Source organism: Nyctibius grandis, chromosome 3, assembly GCF_013368605.1.
Source record: "Nyctibius grandis isolate bNycGra1 chromosome 3, bNycGra1.pri, whole genome shotgun sequence".
In the NCBI taxonomy this organism is placed as follows: domain Eukaryota; kingdom Metazoa; phylum Chordata; class Aves; order Nyctibiiformes; family Nyctibiidae; genus Nyctibius; species Nyctibius grandis.
The window spans coordinates 94,983,936-95,002,115 of record NC_090660.1 but is presented as its reverse complement, the minus strand read 5'-3'; the positions used below and the strand labels follow the sequence as shown (position 1 = coordinate 95,002,115).

At 36.7% G+C, this 18,180-nt stretch overlaps 1 protein-coding gene across 1 annotated transcript in view; it reads right to left on the bottom strand.

The window, feature by feature from the left end:
* LRP12 (LDL receptor related protein 12) overlaps positions 1-18,180 on the bottom strand; it is a 53,769-nt gene that overhangs the window by 3,708 nt on the left and 31,881 nt on the right. Inside the window, exons 3-6 of the mRNA XM_068396144.1 lie at positions 12,729-12,864; positions 11,034-11,236; positions 3,952-5,053; positions 3,204-3,336 (exon numbers count right to left, since the gene is read on the bottom strand). Coding sequence (XP_068252245.1) covers positions 3,204-3,336; positions 3,952-5,053; positions 11,034-11,236; positions 12,729-12,864 — 1,574 coding nt within the window. The remainder of the gene's footprint in view (positions 1-3,203; positions 3,337-3,951; positions 5,054-11,033; positions 11,237-12,728; positions 12,865-18,180) is intronic.

Sequence of the window (18,180 nt, the reverse complement as noted above, 5' to 3'; positions counted from 1 at the left end):
GATTTTAGAGTACAGTACATAGAAACATGCCTCAAAAAGTTTAGTATTTAAAAACGAAATCTTCCAGAAAGATTTAACAGAGGTGACCTTTCCTTATCCACTACCATGGGGCTGCCTAGAATAGAGACTAAATTAAATATCCTCTCTTGCAGAGGCTTGTAGTTTGATATTTTCCTATTCTGGCATAATCAGTTAATTCCAGTTTCAAAATGCTTTAATGCTTCTGTTTAATTAAAATTATCTTATGTGTTCTAAACCATTCATTTCCCCAATTCAGTATACATTTTCTAGTCATTCAGCTATAGAACAATGCATGCCTGAATTTTTGTATAACTTTTAAATTGTAAGGTAATACAAACATATTAACACCTTTGACTTGGGGGTCCCTTATTCAAACTTACAAAAAACAATGCCTCAGCTAAGTAGCTCACTTCTCAAATACTAAGGTAGAAGATCTGCCAGATGCCCACGATTCTGAAAATATTCACTCGTGTTTAATTACAGGAAAAAGTCCATATTTGTACCTTGTAATGAAGATTATGAGAAAAATACAGAATATTCTTCAGAATAGCTTTTTTTTCCCCCCAATTAAACACTTAACATATATGCATACATTTCACTTTGTTTACAAACACTGAACTCCATTGTTCTCATGCTGTCAACATAGCTCCCTTCCACAATCCTTCAGATGCCACAGGGCATACACAGCACAGTATCCAAACAATACTTCATGCATTACCTACCTCTTCACTTCCAATAGTTCACATAATGATACTTGAATTCAAGCATATAAATACATATGTTCAGTAGCCTTACTTTCAAAAGCTACTGGAGAGACTGTTACCCACCCTTGAAAATCCATCTCTGAAGGCATGTATCAGTTTTAGGCAGAAAGCATTACATACAAACCAGAACAACTAAGATTCCTTTAGCTTGAGACTTCTAACTTCTAGGAAATCTTGACTAGGTATCTTCAGTCCTACACAGATTTGCAATCTTAAGATGTATACATTGCTCAGAACAAAGCAAGCTGAACGCATCCTGACTTCATACTGACTCCCTCCCCCCAACACTTAACCATATTAAAAATTTAATTTGAGCTTTATAATTTATAGAATACAATTTACATTGCCTCTTAAGCTTTTACTGATGTTCTCTCCTCTGAACATTTTTTTTAAACAATGCAACTTCATACATTAAGAACAAAAATTTTTATCATGGAAGCATCAATGCTCTAGAATGACTTTTTAATTTTTTTTTTTGAAGGTTATTGCCTGCTCCCTACTATTCCTTATTTTTATGCTAGTTAATTTCCCAGTATAGCTACTTAGTTTTCAAGGCCACAAGTCTTATCAGAAATACTGGTCTTCATAACAGGAATTTACTAATAGTCTTTCATTGTTCAAAACTATTGTATATGCATCAGTATTTTTATGGAGTGTGAAATCATGGTTACATAGAAAGACTATGAAGCAACTACATTTTGTTACATGTCACTACAAAAGATTGCCACTTCCAGTAAGTCTTTCAAATTCCACTGTATTTTAGTTCTGAAAAATAATCTAAAATATATCCAAAGCAATAGTGGTTAATTCAATTTAAGTCAAACTGAAGATAAAAGAAAATTTCAGTAATTGCACAACTTTTTAAAAGCTCTGGTACCAATCTCTGAATGCAGTCACTACATGTCTGGGTTTTCAAGAACTGTGCTCTCTATCAGGATATTTCATTTTAGTAAAACCCAAGATCTTCAGGCCACCTTTGTGTAGTTTCATGATGAAAACAGGTCTGAGCAAGCCAAGTTTGTCTGAAAATTATAATGGTTCCTAAACATGTTCATGTACACCAAACCTGAAGTGTCCCATACAGGGTAGGAATGTGCAGGATGCATTGGTTTGTTCCAAGTTACCTGTACCAGAGGATTTATACATCTGGGCATAACAACTGCGCTGTCTTAACAGACTTTCTTGACCTAACCCTACCTCGAGAGGCTTGTGAGCATAGCTGCACCACAAACCGGTGAAGCTTAATTTCAGAAAAGAGGACAGGCCAGTCAAATTTGTAAAAGTACAGAATTGTTTTTAAATAGAAACATACTGATCTTTATTATAACCACAATAACCCATGCAATAAGAATGAGGGTTTCTACAGTGTTCATTACAGATGCTCATTAATAAGCTCATTAATAAGTTCTAGTGCTAATTTAGCTACTGAAAAATCTTCACAATGTCTTTTCTGTTTTCAAAGTCTTTCATGCTAATTGCAACTTATTTTCCTCTTTTCCTCTGCAAAATCCTTTGTGACAGATCACAGCTGCTGCTTGTGAACATGTATGTGTGAAAGAATTAGTGAAATCTATGGCAGAATAAGTGTTATGAAATGGGGTCCATTCAAAAAAAAACAATTCCCCTTCTTACTGTCTTGTAACTATTTTTCTTATACGCTCAGCAATACTAGCCAACAGTAAACTTTGCTGTATTAACTGCAACACATAATACAAGATAATGCCAACTCTAATGCAGAACCACAGCAGGATTCCTAGACTTCAGACTTTTCTTCTGTTTCACAGAAGACTGTTATAACTGAAAGCCCATTTTTTTAAGTGAAAAAGTTGTTTTGATAGAAATTCATTCATCAACAAATAAGAATTGTGCTAATGATCCATCTGAGAATCAAGATGGCTAGACACTATTAACTCCCATTTACTAGCTTTTACTTTGTTACTCATTCCTGTTAATTTTATATGATATTACAGCCTTGCCTTTGCCATCATCTTTTCTATGCATAGTGGGTATGCTCGTACGTAAACACATATGCACAGTGGATATGAACTACCATTTTGCATTACAAGTCTCAGTTCTTCCTTCCCAAATTTCAAAGTGCTAGCTTGCAATCTTACCTTATACAACATCATCAATACAGAACATACAACTAGACCTACCAATCTATTACTTTTCATGCAAGAGGGATTCTATAGTGTGCATTACTGGCATTCACTAACAAGAAAAAAAGCCTGCAAAGAAAACTGTGTGGTGCTACCGTATCATGATTTTGTCCAATGGCTAATCCTTAGTACAGTAGTATTGGCATGCAAGGAAGAAAAGGAAGTGCTATCGAACAAGAAAATGCGGATTAAAGTTAAAATATTTTTAGCTCAGCCTCCTTAAAATTTAAGTGGTCTGCCTGCTATTTTGGAATCTTACCTGATTTGGTGAACAAACAGGAAAATCTTCAACTGGTGGAATTAAACCCTGGGCAATTAACTGTCCATAGGACGGAGGAGCTTCTCTTCTTAACAGTTCAGCCTCAACCCTTGACAAATGAGTTTCAAATGATCTTTCAAAGAGAAAAGAAGTTTTATAAGACAATGATGTATATCTATATTTAAAATTACATCAGACTATTATAGCCTGAAATAACAAATTTCAGCAGATGAACTTTTATTAATTTGAAATTTACTTGACAAAGAATATATAAGTCCTTGCAGTCATTCCTATGGGTCTGTCCAGCTGAGACAAGAAAAACAAAAGCAACCCAAGAATAAATTCCTAAAGAAAAAAAACAAAACATGGGACACCATGAGAGATGCTTATATTATTTTATAAGAATTGAAGAACATGTAATCCTGGTACGAGAGAGTCTACAACAGAATAAACATGCTGTTAAATACAGAATTGATATTTAATTGCAGAAATGCAGCTTTTCCAGACTTCCTTTTTGGTAACAACATCTGAAAGCTTAACTCTCAATAGTTAAGTGATAAGAATACTTCTGTTCCCTTTTAACTAACCTCTTTTTACTGTTAAAGAAGAAGAAGGAACAATGCTTTTAGAAATATTACGCAACACTAATTGTATGTAAATAAAAATGTTTCAAGCATAACAATATGAGATATGAAAATAGTTTAAAAAATTCAAGTTCGAGGACAAGTTCGAGGTAAGTTCTACTTACCTTCGCTCAAACATCCTGAGTGAGTACAATTTACAAGTACATCCCAGTGCAATGACAAGCAGCAATCCGCAAATAAGACTCCCAATGACAGCTGCAGTTATTACTCTAGTGGGCACAATGACTGGGCAATTCTCTTCATCACTGCCATCACCACAGTCATCCTGAGAATCACAAACCCAGCTCTCAAATACACAGCGGTTATTTTTACAATGAAAATTTCCTGGCTGACAGAAGAAGCAATTTTTTTCATCTGAACCATTAGGGCAATGATTCTGATAGTTGCAGCGATCTGAACGAGGATAGCAAACACCATTTCGAGAGCAGGGAAACTCATCTCTTTGGCACATGGTGCAGTTGGTTTCATCCCTTCCATTTGGACAGTGCCAGTAGCCATCGCAGCGTTGCTGCTCTGTGTAGCAACCCCAATTTCCACCACATGGGATTTCCCATGGCAAACAGAAGCCATCTACTTGATAGGTGGCATTGAATCCTCTTGCAGCATTCACTTTGTCAGCACAAAAATGCACTCTTATCTGTCCTGAGGATGAAACAACTGTGAGGGGAGCATGAGAGTCAAATGCTGTTAGCACACGCAACAGCCTCCGTGGATTCTCCTCTAATCCATCATATATCTTGACATAGTCTCCATAACCTGTACCATCAAGTTTAAAATCAGTGAAACGCAAAATTACTTTGCGATGGTCACCAGTGTCTATCAGCCAGGTGCAGTTGCTTCCAGGTGGATAGAAGTCAGGATAGTTAGGAGAACTGAAAGTACCATAAAAATATTGTAACCGCTGCCCACATGTTAGCACATCACAGTCTATTTCATCTCCTAGGTCAAGACAATCAATGTTACCATCACATTTTAAAGATTCTGGGAGGCAAGTGTAAAGCTTGGTGAAGCGAGAAAGACACTGGAACTGATTGTGAGCACAAGTTTGAAATGAAGAAGCTGTCGGAGGATTAGCTTTGGCACAGATTTCTTCATCCGAGTTGTCTCCACATTCATCCATATTATTACATTTCCAACTTTCTGGAATGCACTTCCTATTAGCACAATGAAACTGGTCACAATCACAATTTGGTTCATCAGATTTCCCTGAGAGAAAAGAAAAGAAATTATAAAAATATTCTCTTTTTAGAATTTAGCACTTGATGGTTTGTGTCACATATTTATTTGCTGCACCAGGTAGTTCAGAATGGCAAAACAACTATTTAGAATCTCTATAAATCATCACAACTTCCAGTACGTTTCAAGACAAAACAGTTTTTTCAAGTTGAAATTCTGTCAGCACATCAGCATGAGCCTCATCCTTAGCTGCTTTCAGTCAAATAGAATCATAGAATGGTTTAGGTTGGAAGGGACCTTAAAGATCATCCAGTTCCAACCCCCTGACATGGGTGTCCTTACACCTTTCCTCTACACCAGGTTGCTCAAAGCCTCATCCAGCCTGGCCTTAAACACGGCCAGGGAGGGGGCAGCCACAACTTCTCTGGGCAACCTGGTCCAGTGTCTCACTACCCTCACAGTAAAGAATTTCTTCCTAATATCTAATCTAGATCTACCCTCTTTCAAGTTTAAAACCATTCCCCCTCGTCCTGTCACTACTTGCCCTTGTAAAAAGCCCCTTTCCCTCTTAAATAACTTTAACGCAAGCAAGAAAACAATGCGTATTTATAGTGACTGAATAAATGTGGCTTCTAAGGTGCTAGAAATAAGTCAGAAAACTACTGTCTCTCTCCTCTATCACTCGTAATACCGAAACATTTTGTTCTGCAGTACCGGTTACCTCCTCAAATTCTTTCTTGTAGAAGCAGTCAGACCTCTCTCCTGTTTTCATAGGTTCCTACTTTGTACCAAAGCATCTATGGCAAAAGAGAAGCTAACAGTTCAAGATGACCTATTACCACCAAGCAAAGAGAAACCTCTGTCCTCACCTCTTCCCACTGCTCCTGCCTCTCCTCTAGCAACTAAGAGGAGAGTGCAGCAAATGCAGAAACGCTTGCCTGAACACAAAATTATACTTTACAAGTTAAGGATCCAAGTAGTGGTCCAGAAAACATGGAAGTGTGGAAGGTTTTTTTTGGTTGTTGTTTTTTTTTCTTTTTTTGTGTGGTTGGTTTTTTTTTTGGTTTGGAGTTTATTGGTTGGGTTTTTTGTTTTTTTTTTTTTAATTCTAGGGAAAAAAAAAGTCAAGAGACACCTTTATTTAAGAAAATGTAGTCTGCTGGCTACTCCCACACTTGTAACATCAAGAATATTTTTTTCAGGGCTTCATTTATTAAAGTTCCAACCATGTTAAACATGGAAGCATAGCTGGGACGCAAGCTATTTCAGCTCTGCAAGAACTTAGCTGTGTCAATTACCACTACCATCATTTAAAATCACTGCAGTTTCCAAAAACCACAGTACAGACTATAAAATCGGCTATAAAACAAACTGCTGTGGTCAATCCTCCAAAAAAATGTAAAAAAATCTGCAATGCAGATGGTCCTACACAGCAGTAATTTGGGAAATAAACTAGACAAATACATACCAAATCTAAATGACACTAAGGGTTTAAAAACAGAAACAGGAAAGACAGCATGATGATGAACTTACTGAAATACAGACTTTCCCAGGCAAAGCAGGTTCTATCTTGCTTTACAACAGAACAATTCAGATTGGAAGGGATCTCTGGAGGTCACCTAATCAAATCATCTGCTCAAAGCAAGGCTAACTGAAGGCTGATTGGGTTGTTCAGGGCCTTGTCCAATCAAGTATTTTCAAAGTTCCAATGCTTAACCACACAAAGTGATAAAAGCCCTCATATCTAGTCTGAATTTTCCTTGCTGCAACTGATCTGCTGTGATAGGTCAAGTCATATCACACCCTCCTTCTCCTTTCTGCCATTTTAGTATCTTAGAAAGCATTAAAAAGAAATGCCCTACCTTGAAATAATCAATTTTTCAAAAAAAGATGGAACAATGTCCGCATTTGAAAAATTTCACAAATGCTAAGGCTTTTTAAAAAATGAATGCAGGAAAAACATGAAACCAACAAGAGTGATAAATGCTCTAAGTACTGCTGAAGAGTACTTAAGTCAATAAATTCACTGACAGAGAGTAAAAGGAGAGCAAAAAGAAAAGTAAGCACTGCCAGTGAGTAAGTTTTTAAATGTTTATTTCATTTAAAAAAAATACCAAGAACAAATCTAGTACAAATGATATGATCTTCTTCTTGTTCTGTTACATACATATATACATCTGCACATACATGCATACATGCCATTCGTAATATTAGTACGGCAAATACTTAGTATGGATTTTGGCCTTGAATTTGAAACCTATAAAAGTGAACTACTACACTTGTCCTGCCTAAATTGAATGACTGTGTACCATAGGTGGAGGGGCAATATAGTAGAATATGCTTAAGAAGAGTACTGATTATACTCTAGCTCAATGCTTCTACCTTGCAGAACCTGGACAAAGGTTGAGTAGAAAGATATGGGAAAGAGCTGTAAATATTAATAGCAATATTGTAGTAACAAAACAAGATGTGATTTCAACCTAAGCTCTTCCTTCTGCAGGCTTTTAAACATCCCAGAAAAGAGCTGCCTACTTGGTCCTGATTTAGTCTTTAATCACTGACCCTAAAATCATTTCATCAGGAAAGTTTACATATGAATCAAACTAGAGTGGTAAAATAATAAGAAATATACAAAATAAGACTATCATTGGAAGCTGTACCTCAAAAGACTTCAAGACAGTACAAGATAATTAGCAGAACCCATGTGCAGTTCTAGCCAAAGGGCTAACACAATCCTTCCATGCATATACAGTGAACATAAACCTCTCTACTTTTATTAACTTTATTTTCCACTCTACATCACCATTATTAAATTCTGTCCCATTCCCACCCCCATAATTAAAGAGGCTGATAAATTAAAGGGGGTGAGAGGAAGACAAGAGGAAAGACAGACAAGTGACACAGAATTTACTTTCAAGTACTGTTCCTAACTGGAATGCTTTTTTTGTTGTTTTGTTTGCTTAAAATGAAATATAAATATTTACCTGTAAGATATTATTTACTTTAATCAAGAATTAATTCAAACAATTCCCATGGCATATCTTCCACATCAGATTTTAAACACGGGGCTCCCTAATGGTCTCTTTTAGGCCTGTAATCTATATTCTTTCCATCCTTCCAGCACAAGTAGGCCTAACTTGCATCCATGTAACTCAAGTATTACTATTTTTTCCCCTTTTTCTAAGATCACATGCCACCTTTAAGAGCATCCTTAACAACACTGGAGTAAATAGTTTAATGAGGTGTTAAACTGACCACTACTGCGTGATGCTAATGAGAAGAAATCAAACAACATAATGGCACAGTTGAATGTACAGCAAAAGTGTTGTTAGTATTTCAGGAGTCTCCTCTTCACATTGGAAAGCAGAAACGATCAGATGATTACTAAAGCAGATTTGTCAACTCTTCTCTACACAGGTCAGTTCAACAAGGCCAAGTGCCGGGTCCTACACTTTGGCCATAACAACCCCATACAGCGCTACAGGCTGGGGGAAGAGTGGTTAGAAAGAGGCCCAGTGGAAAAGGACCTGGGGGTATTGGTGGACAGGCAGCTTAACATGAGCCAGCAGTGTGCCCAGGTGGCTAAGAAGGCCAATGGCATCCTGGCTTGTATCAGGAATAGTGTGGCCAGCAGGATTAGGGAAATGATCATCCCTCTGTACTCAGCACTGGTGAGGCCGCACCTCGAGTATTGTGTCTGGTTCTGGGCCCCTCACTACAAGAAAGACATCGAGATGCTGGAGAGAGTCCAGAGGAGGGCGACAAAGCTGGTGAAAGGTCTGGAGGGTATGTCCTATGAGGAGCGGCTGAGGGAACTGGGATTGTTTAGTCGAGAAAAGGAGGCTGAGGGGAGACCTTATTGCTCTCTACAACTACCTGAAAGGAAGCTGGAGCAGGGTGGGGGTCAGCCTCTTCTCCCAGGCAACTAGCAACAGGACTAGAGGACATAGCCTCAAGATGCAGCAGGCAAGGTTCAGGTTAGACATTAAGAAAAATTTCTTCACAGAAAAGGTTATTAGGCATTGGAATGGGCTACCCAGGGAGGTGGTGGAGTCACCATCTCTGGAGGTGTTTAAGAAAAGACTAGATGTGGCACTTAGTGCCATGGTCTAGTTGACACAGTGGTGTTAGATCAAAGGTTGGACTTGATGATCCCAGAGGTCTCTTGCAACCTAGTTGATTCTGTGATTAGAAGACTACTGTGATCACTGAAACACTACACTATGACCTCAATCATAAAATACTTCCTAAGTATCATACCAAGTGTAGAGACTAACCTCAAACCAAAGTTTCAACAAGATTCATTTAACAAATTAAAAAAACCCAAACACAAAAAAACCCCAACCAAAACATTTTTTTTGAAAAGACATTTTAAAAAATTAGATTAAAGGCTTATGATGCATCCGGCATGATGCTAACAAGAAGAAATCAGGTAACAGAAAAAAAATGCATGTTGTTGAAAATGTTACAGCTTCTTCCAAAAGGGGTTACATACTGAATTTGTTTCAAGATCAGAGGAAAAGAGAGCAAAGGATTTGCAGAAAAAAACTCTACCGAGCCTGTGGCTTGCCTCCTCTGCCCATTCCACACCCTTATTCAACACGTCCTTCCTTCTCAAAGCCCCTCAGGCAGGAACGCTGCCTTCCCTCTGTGCCTACTAGGAGAGGAACATAAGCAGGGCAGAAGACCATGGCTCATACAGGACATAGTGTGTGTGTGGGCAGTTAGCAGAAACAGTATCAGAGGATGACTGATTAGACAGTGGGTTTTTTTTCCCCCCATCATGTTTTTTGGTGAGACAGCAGTAAGCAAAACCCAGGTAGAACATTGCCCTGAAAGCTGAGTCAGCATCAAATGCAAGGCTGCATGACTTCTGCCAAGTGTTGCTAAACTGCAAAGAGCTGAAGCATAGAGGGAACTTTTTGTAGCCCTGAAAACAGGCAATAGAAAAGCACAAACCCTCCTGGAAACTTCAGGTTTTTGAAGGAGCTCTGGCAAGGTGGAGGAAGCCATTAGAGAGAATGCAGAATACCGAACCGGGGCAAACGTGGCTTAGAATAGAGGAGATCAGGGCTCATTTTACTGAATCTTGGTGGAATAGTTTTGAAGATGGGTAGCAGTGGATAGGTGTAAGAGTATGAATTGTTTTATAGAGGACAGGAGTTAAAAGTTAGTGCAGAGATTTGGACCAGGACAGAGAGTGGAGTACAGGCATACACTGAGGAAGCAAGAGAACGCAAAACCATTTTGAAAACAAAGAGGAATCTAATTGAGTATTTTTGATGATCAGGACATAGAAAACCATGGTCATGCTGTTATATAAAATGCTCATACTGCTTAAGGCCAGAAAAAAGTTTGGAGCTAGTCTTTACCCATGACTGTCTTCCTCCTCTCTCTTGGTAACAGCTACTAGAGCAAGAATTGCCCACAAGAGTCTCAAACTATTACTACTGGTAACTAGCTTATATTGCATATTTGAATTATCCAAGAAAAATTTTGCATGTACAAAACCATGTCTATACGTGGCTAGAGTAATTCATCATGTTAATAGGTTTTTAAATTGTGGGGTTTTTTTTAAAAGAGTATACCTTCTGGAGATGGGAAATAATGATGCTAATGTTAAAAGAATCCCACTGTTTTGTCCTTCTCTTGCCCTATTTATGCTACTCAGAAGTCTACCCAACTATTTTAACAACTAATTTTATTCTGATGAAAAGATTTCAAATCTCAAGCTATGTTAAAAAACATCCCAAGTTGCCTAGTATTAATATTGAACTTTCCCCCTGCTAAAATCATTCACTCTGCTTATTACTATGAACACTAATTCCCGCTTTGAATAGTCAGTTTGTGTATGGGATTAAAATAACCTACACAATGTATACTTTCAGTAAGCCTTGAATCGACTACAGGAAATGCATACACTGTACCCTGCTACAAGGCAGTTAATTCTTGAAATGGAAAACAAAAAAATGAAACTGTACAACTGAACGAGGTATCATTTGAAACATACCAGCAAAGTAGGCTAATCTGAAGCCTTTTCTGGATATGGTATCATCTGAATGAAATCTGATCAAAACATGATCCTGTGAAGAGATGTATGGTGAAGGAATGGAGGAGCCGCATGCTCTATAGCCTTCAGTATTCTTGTAGCTTCCAATTGTTAACCAATCTGAGCTGCATCGTCGGGATCCCTGAACATCAAAATCTTGAAAGCTAGGGGAAAAAAAAAAAAAACCAAAAAAGAGGTCAAAATCATTACTGAACTGGATATTACACAACGAAGCTGATGAACTGCTACACACAAAAATGGAAATTAGCTGTAAGCTCTTTTCTGGTCTGAAATAAAAAGAGCTGCTTCTCTACCCATGTAAGAATAGGATTTAACCTTGTGGTGATGATACTTTTATGTTATGAGGACAGCAAGAATCCATTCTGTCAACCAAAATATTGCGTACACTACTTAAAGAAGCTCAGTTTTGCTATAAAAACCACATTAAGCCTTCATCTAAAAAAAAAAAATAAATTAAATAACTCTGTTCATGCAGTTGTCTATGAGTCTCATTTAATGACACTCATACATTGAGTGGTTTTATTTAACCCAAATGTCACCAGAACTTTAGCTAATGCTACACTTAGCCAATGATGTGACTTGACATTATAAATATAGCTAAATTGTTCAAAACTATGATTTCAGATAAGATTTGCTCTCAGTTGCACTACTCCGTTACCCAGTGGGTATGTCATGGAATGTCATGGTACGGCTACAGCTATATGAAGACATGCTGTCATGGTTACGAAGAGTGAAAGGGAGACAGTCTGTGCAAAACAGGTCAGTACAGACAACACAGCAGTAAACCAGAAATGAAATGTGAAATGTATGCTAGGCAGATGAGCGGAAGAAAAAAGTGAGAGGAAAAGAGTTTTATGAAAAATAAACTGTATGAAAAAGTTTAGAAAGCATTCTAGTAGATGAACAGCTCTACCTACTTTACATTGCATTTATGCTGGTTTAATGTTTAGTAGAAAAATTGTTTAAATTAAAAAGCAGTACTTTAAAAGAGTAACTGATGCCAAAGCAAATACTTGATCATGAAGAGCTGCTTCTTAGGTCAGCAGGTCTGTACTGAAAACTGTAGTAAATCTGCAGCTAATGCAGTTTCATGATCAGCCTGTGAAGCAGTACTAATTTGTATCCTGATGTAAAACAAGCCCAGATTTCCCTTGTGACTGTAATGGGGAATGAACTGATGAGAACTTGAACCTACGATACAACTTTTTTACATTACTTCTTTAGAAAAGGTCGGCGAAACTGTGAGGAGCTCCCGGTACCGAAGGTCAGCATTTCCATCTATTGATTTACTATTTATACCATCAATTTTAAGTACACCATAAGACTTCATAGCAATGAAGCATTTCAGAACTTCCCCTAAACATTTTTAATGCAAAATTTTTATATTTCAGAGGCATTAAAAAGAAATCAAATAAATGAGCACATAGAAACTTTTTCTAGTCGCCAACTCTCCAGTTAAAAACAAATGCTATATGGCTGTGTAAGAGCAAATCAGGCAAAATGAAAAGCAGAAAACAGAACAGAAATCCTACATTTACAGGAAGGAAGAGGAAATTGGTACATACACAACTGACAGTTAAAAATATCTAGTCAGTACTTCTTCAATCCATGTGGTTAATACAGGAGCATGGTTACCTTATAGTAATGATCTCCCCTGGGTTTGCGTGGATATACCAGCTACAGTTGACTCGGGCAGGATACTCAGAGGGCCACCCTGGACTTGTGATTGTCCCACTTGGTGATCGAATTTGTTCTGGAATATCTCCACAAGCTAAAAAAATACATATATATTGAAAGCAACTTGATTAATGCAGTTTTTTAAAAAGCCAGTAAGACAAAAATCAATCAACACTTATCAGGGAAAGTATCACACTGAGTTATATGAGGTAGCAATAAAAACAATGTCTGAAGAAGTTCATAATGGACACAGGTCACAACATGTCAGCCAAAAGATGTTTTCCAATGCTGCCAGTGCAGAAGTTTATACTAATGTCAATTAGTACTACAGATTAAAAAAGATTACTCTATACAGACTTTGACAACTTTATTTGTAATGTGAAAGATTTTTTATTTCCTAATTTTATTTTCAGCATTCACAAAGGCTCAGTTCAATTTAACTACGCATTTACACCTTATACTGACAAATGCACTAGAAGGTGAAAAATAAATAAAAAACAAAATAATCAAGTAGTGGAAATTTCCTGTCTTAAGATGAGCCAGTGCCTGGCCATCATTTAAATATCCCCTTCCAGCCCTTGGCATGGAAATGTTCTTCATACACATGATTCCAATGCTCGGAAGGCAAAGAGCACTTAGTGCAGGATACTTCATTTATAGATATTAAAAGTCAGGTTTACAAGAGATGATTCTTAAAAGGGATTTGTGTAATTACATTTCTGATAGTGGGCTAGAAAGCTCGTATTTACAGGACTAATTCTATGCAACTGAAGTAACTCAGCCATTTGTATTCTTACTTTATTGTAGGTGCAGCTTTCTGTATTGGCCTTAACTCAGCTGCTTGTTCCTTTCACTGGAGTGTTCTCAGCTCTGCTGATTTTGTTTCAAGTCATGTAGTTATTAGTTTTGTGGTTTTGTTTCACCGATTTTTTTTCCCCTTAGCAGCCTTGTATCCAACACCTGTCATATACCATATTCACAACCTTCACATAAATAGGAAGGCCAGAATACTCTTGCTACAGAGCCTGTAATTATGAGGAAGTTTGAGAGGTCAGAAAACACATTAAAAATAATTGCCTTCTGTGCTTTTATTTTACAATTTCCTCACTGCTAGTCTAAAACCTGCAGGCTCTTGAAGTTTATTGGTAGCACAATCATTTACGCACAGTACTTTAAACACAAGAACTATTGCAAATGAGGAAGCATTTTCATTATTGCCTGATGATCAAAAGCTTTTAGAATTTTTTTAAATTTTGAATATGTATTTTATTAAAATAATAATCAGAACTGATGCAGCGAACAAACACAATGAAGAATGAACGGCATCTGTAATAGTGCAAAATTTGTAATACTGTAATTTGTAAGCAGGTTACTAATTTTTTCCTATTTTCATCCATGATCAAGCTTTTAAGATAATTTTTCAAGACTATGGGGACCTGAAATTATTGACTAGCTCTAATACAATAAAAAGTTATATTCTTAAGTATTACTTTAAAATATTTCTATATGGCATAACAAATAGATTTCTAAAAATAGGTTTAAAAGGATTAAAAGGCAAAAATGCTGGCATATGCCTGCATTTTCTGTATTAGCTTAAATATAGAAATCTATCAACAAAAATAAAACTCAGTAAATTTACTGTTTTCATGTACAGCTGTAAGAAAACATTGCTTTAAATACTTTTTCACGTTTCTTATTAGAGCTTCATTCATGCTGCACCCTTAAGTATTAACATACCTTGGCTAGAGAACATAGGACCTGTCCTAGTCTCTAGGGAGAAAAAGTCTCAAAATACAGAAAGTTATTATTTTATTTGAATATTCAATCATCTATTTCCTGGAAACTTGCTTGTTTCAATTTTGAGCAAACCCTATAGGTGGTGCTCAAACACCATGGTATTTTGGAACATTCCTCCTGTGTGAATGATCTGGATATACTTTACATCTGTTCAGACAAGAAATGGAAGGAATGAAAAGAAAAAACGGGCTATTTGCAATTACATGTTGGAAGTAAAATAGCATTTTTAATAGGTAGGAAACAAAAACACACCCACAAAAGTAGAAGTATGTGTAAAACATGCACCAAGCTTGCAGATGTTGGCAAGCAATTCCATGCACTATTTGGTTACTACTGAAATACTGTTCAGCTTAAAATAAGTTGCCTTCAGGTGAAATTTATACTATTACAACATTCATCTGGTTTTAGATATTGACAAACTGACATATGAGATTTTGTCACGGAGAACTTCTGAGGAAGCTTTTAAAATTTGCCTGACAAAGAAAAAACCATACACTAGTAGATAAAAATAATCCATTCAACATATGTTCATTCAATTTTACAAAGTTCACCTCCAAAAACTTAAGTGTGCTATATGTACACAGCATGTGTCTATTGAATAGGAACATCCAAACACTGCTAGCAACTATAAATTACTATGCAATTAGCGTTGCAACTTCCTCTGCTGGCACAGGGCACCCTGACAACTATAATTTACTCAATCCAATCCCTGCAGTAGTACAAGCAGTAACTTTTCCTTGTTACACGAGTTTGAATGGAAGACATTCCACTGTAAAGCCTCTATAACCAAGGTAGTATTTTCAGGGCACCCTGAAAACTTCCAGTTTTACTCAAATTCAGGTTTTTTAGCCTTTGTTTGCAATACCAGCCATATCCCTATATTTTCTACATTCTTTTACTTAAGATAGCTTTTTCTCTGTTTCCACTAAACCTAACACTAAAGAGCTGAGGGCAAAATATGACCATTTCCAGCACCATCCAACACGCTGAAGAGGAGAGAAAAATCAAACTGAAGAAAGCATGCATATGACAAAGTGGGGGTTCAAAAAATAAAAGGGAATGGACTTGAAAAGAGAACTACAGCTTCCTTAACTTCAGGTTAGCTAGATAAGCTAAATGTACTTGCATGCTTGGTATACATTCATGCACTGCAATCTCATAACTCAGGAGACAACAGAAATCTCCCATTTGCTTAAAAAGTGTATGAAGGTAAAGATCAACTGTGTAGAAGCTGCACTTCAGAAGTGCTGTCATTTTGAGAGAGAATAATTTATCAGAACAATTTTTAAAATCAAGGATAACTTTTTGAAATAAAATAGTTTTAAAGGGAATCTACTTTATAAAGATAATAGCAAGCCTTTTAAAATCAATTCCTGACATGCTGCTTAACTAGGATGTTTCTTCTAAAGCTTTTGAGAATATAATGTAACATATGTTTTACTTATGTGTTTGTAAACATGGAGAATGTGAGCAACATCAAGAAGGGCATGGGAATCAAAAAAAACAATTCCAGTGACAGCACATAAAACAGACAAGTATGAATAGAAGCAAACATCATTTCACTAAGTTGTGGAGAATTTGCACTTCTAATTTCAATTGCCAGTGACCCTGCAGGCATTTGTCATACAGATCAGTTATGTCTATAAGAACTTAAAATTACAGGGAAATTGACTCTGTTTAGTATAATTTATTAAACATATTAAAAATACATAAGAAAACAGCAGAATGAAAATTAGAGGAGTCAGGAAAAAAGGAGACGAGTTTGTAACCAAGGCAGAAGCACAAAACAAATTGAGAAGGTTGCATAAAGAAGCAAAGATACATACAGATTCATGCTCAAGATGTTTTCAAATCTCATGCTGGTGGCTGTAAGATTTCTGAGTTGGAACAACTCCCTCCTAAACAACTATTTCTACAGGTGTTGCCTCTGCCTATGTTCTTCTCAATTCCCCTATATTCTCTGGTACAATTCTGCTCATCCATCTCCTGCCTGTCTTAAACTCTTTCCTTTGTGAGCCTTTATTTTATTAACAAATCTATTTGCAAATCTGTTCGTTACTTTGCTATAACTGTTCAGTAGATTGCAATACTGTAATTAGGACTGAAGATGTTTCACAGACTAAAGTGCAAAGTAATGGTCAAAAAAAACTGCTGAGAGGATAAGCTGTGCACATCGTTTTCTGGTGTATATGAATTTTCTTATGGACTTTTTAAAAACACATACAGCAGTTTTCTTTATTCCCTTCTTCCTGAAATTTGTTCACTGCCCCACATTACAGAACATGACTGTAAACTGCCTACGGGATGTTGACTGGTAAACAGAAGAGAGAAAATGAAAACTTCACAGTACCAAATTCAACTTGCAAGTTATAAAAAGAAAATAATTAAGAAACCTATGCAAAAATTCTGCAGCAAGATCTAGAGAAGTAAAGTACCTGTAGTAACAGTGAACAACATGTCAAGGAAAAAAGTCACTTCAGAAAAGCAGGGAGAGGGAGATTAGGGATTTATCTTCACAGTAATGCCAGGAGATTAGTTGAAAAGATAGAAGAATTAGCTTTCAATGTGAACCACAAGATGATAAGGTGTGCATTATATTGGACATGGTAAGGACATGAATGCAGCTGGATAAATGATCTGAAGGTGTTTAAAACAGCTTAGAGTAAAAAAGAGAATAATGTTGTGATAAAGTTTAAGCCATGAATAGGGAGGATAATTATTGCATTTGTAACTCTCAGGAGCCACTGAAAGTCTTATTTGGAGAACTACGGGCGAAGGCGACACAGGAATCTTTGCCTCCAGGTCAAGCTGTAAAGCTTTAATTTAAAATGCCCTTTGCTCTGCAATACCGAGACACACTCAGTAAAAAGGAATCATTGTAATTATTGTAATTTTTTTTTAAATTGTTGCGAACAAGTGTTTTCACCAGTGCAGAAGTTCTTTAAACTGGGGTGTGGGTGTGGTTTTGCAGTTGTGACAATTATGGTGCAACATACGCCAAAGACAGACCTGAAAATATTTCTCAGTTCTTCAGATTATAAAGGCATAAACACTTGTTCTCTAGTGATATCTCATATGCCAGAGACACCATTCCATTATTGCTGTCGGTAGAAAAAGAGTACTCATATATTAGATGTGTACCTGTAACTTGGCAGATATAATATACAGCAGAAGCATAAATACCAAAGACCACAGAGGTCTGTGCTTTTAAAACATAATTTAGTAAGGTAGGTCATGTAGCCTTACAGTGGCAGCACGACAGGAAATCTACCATCAAGACAATCACTTCATTTTAAATCCCTTCTCAGTACCAACTGTCCAAGAAAATCGCTTGCTTGGTTTCAACACCAAGTTAAAGTTGGATTTAGAAAGATTAAATGTCTTTGGTTCTATTTTACAGAAATTCTGCTTAAAATTGTTCTGATAAATACAAAGCTGTCCAGGTATGCTTGATGAAATATGTAATCTGCAAGTTCAAACACATGTTTGGGAGACCAGATTGTTACAAATGAACTCAAAAATAATCTAAATCCATCCCCATCTTTTATGCTTGGGCCATACACCTAAGATGTACATACAAAGAACTGTAAGGAAAATGCCACTGGGTCTGTCT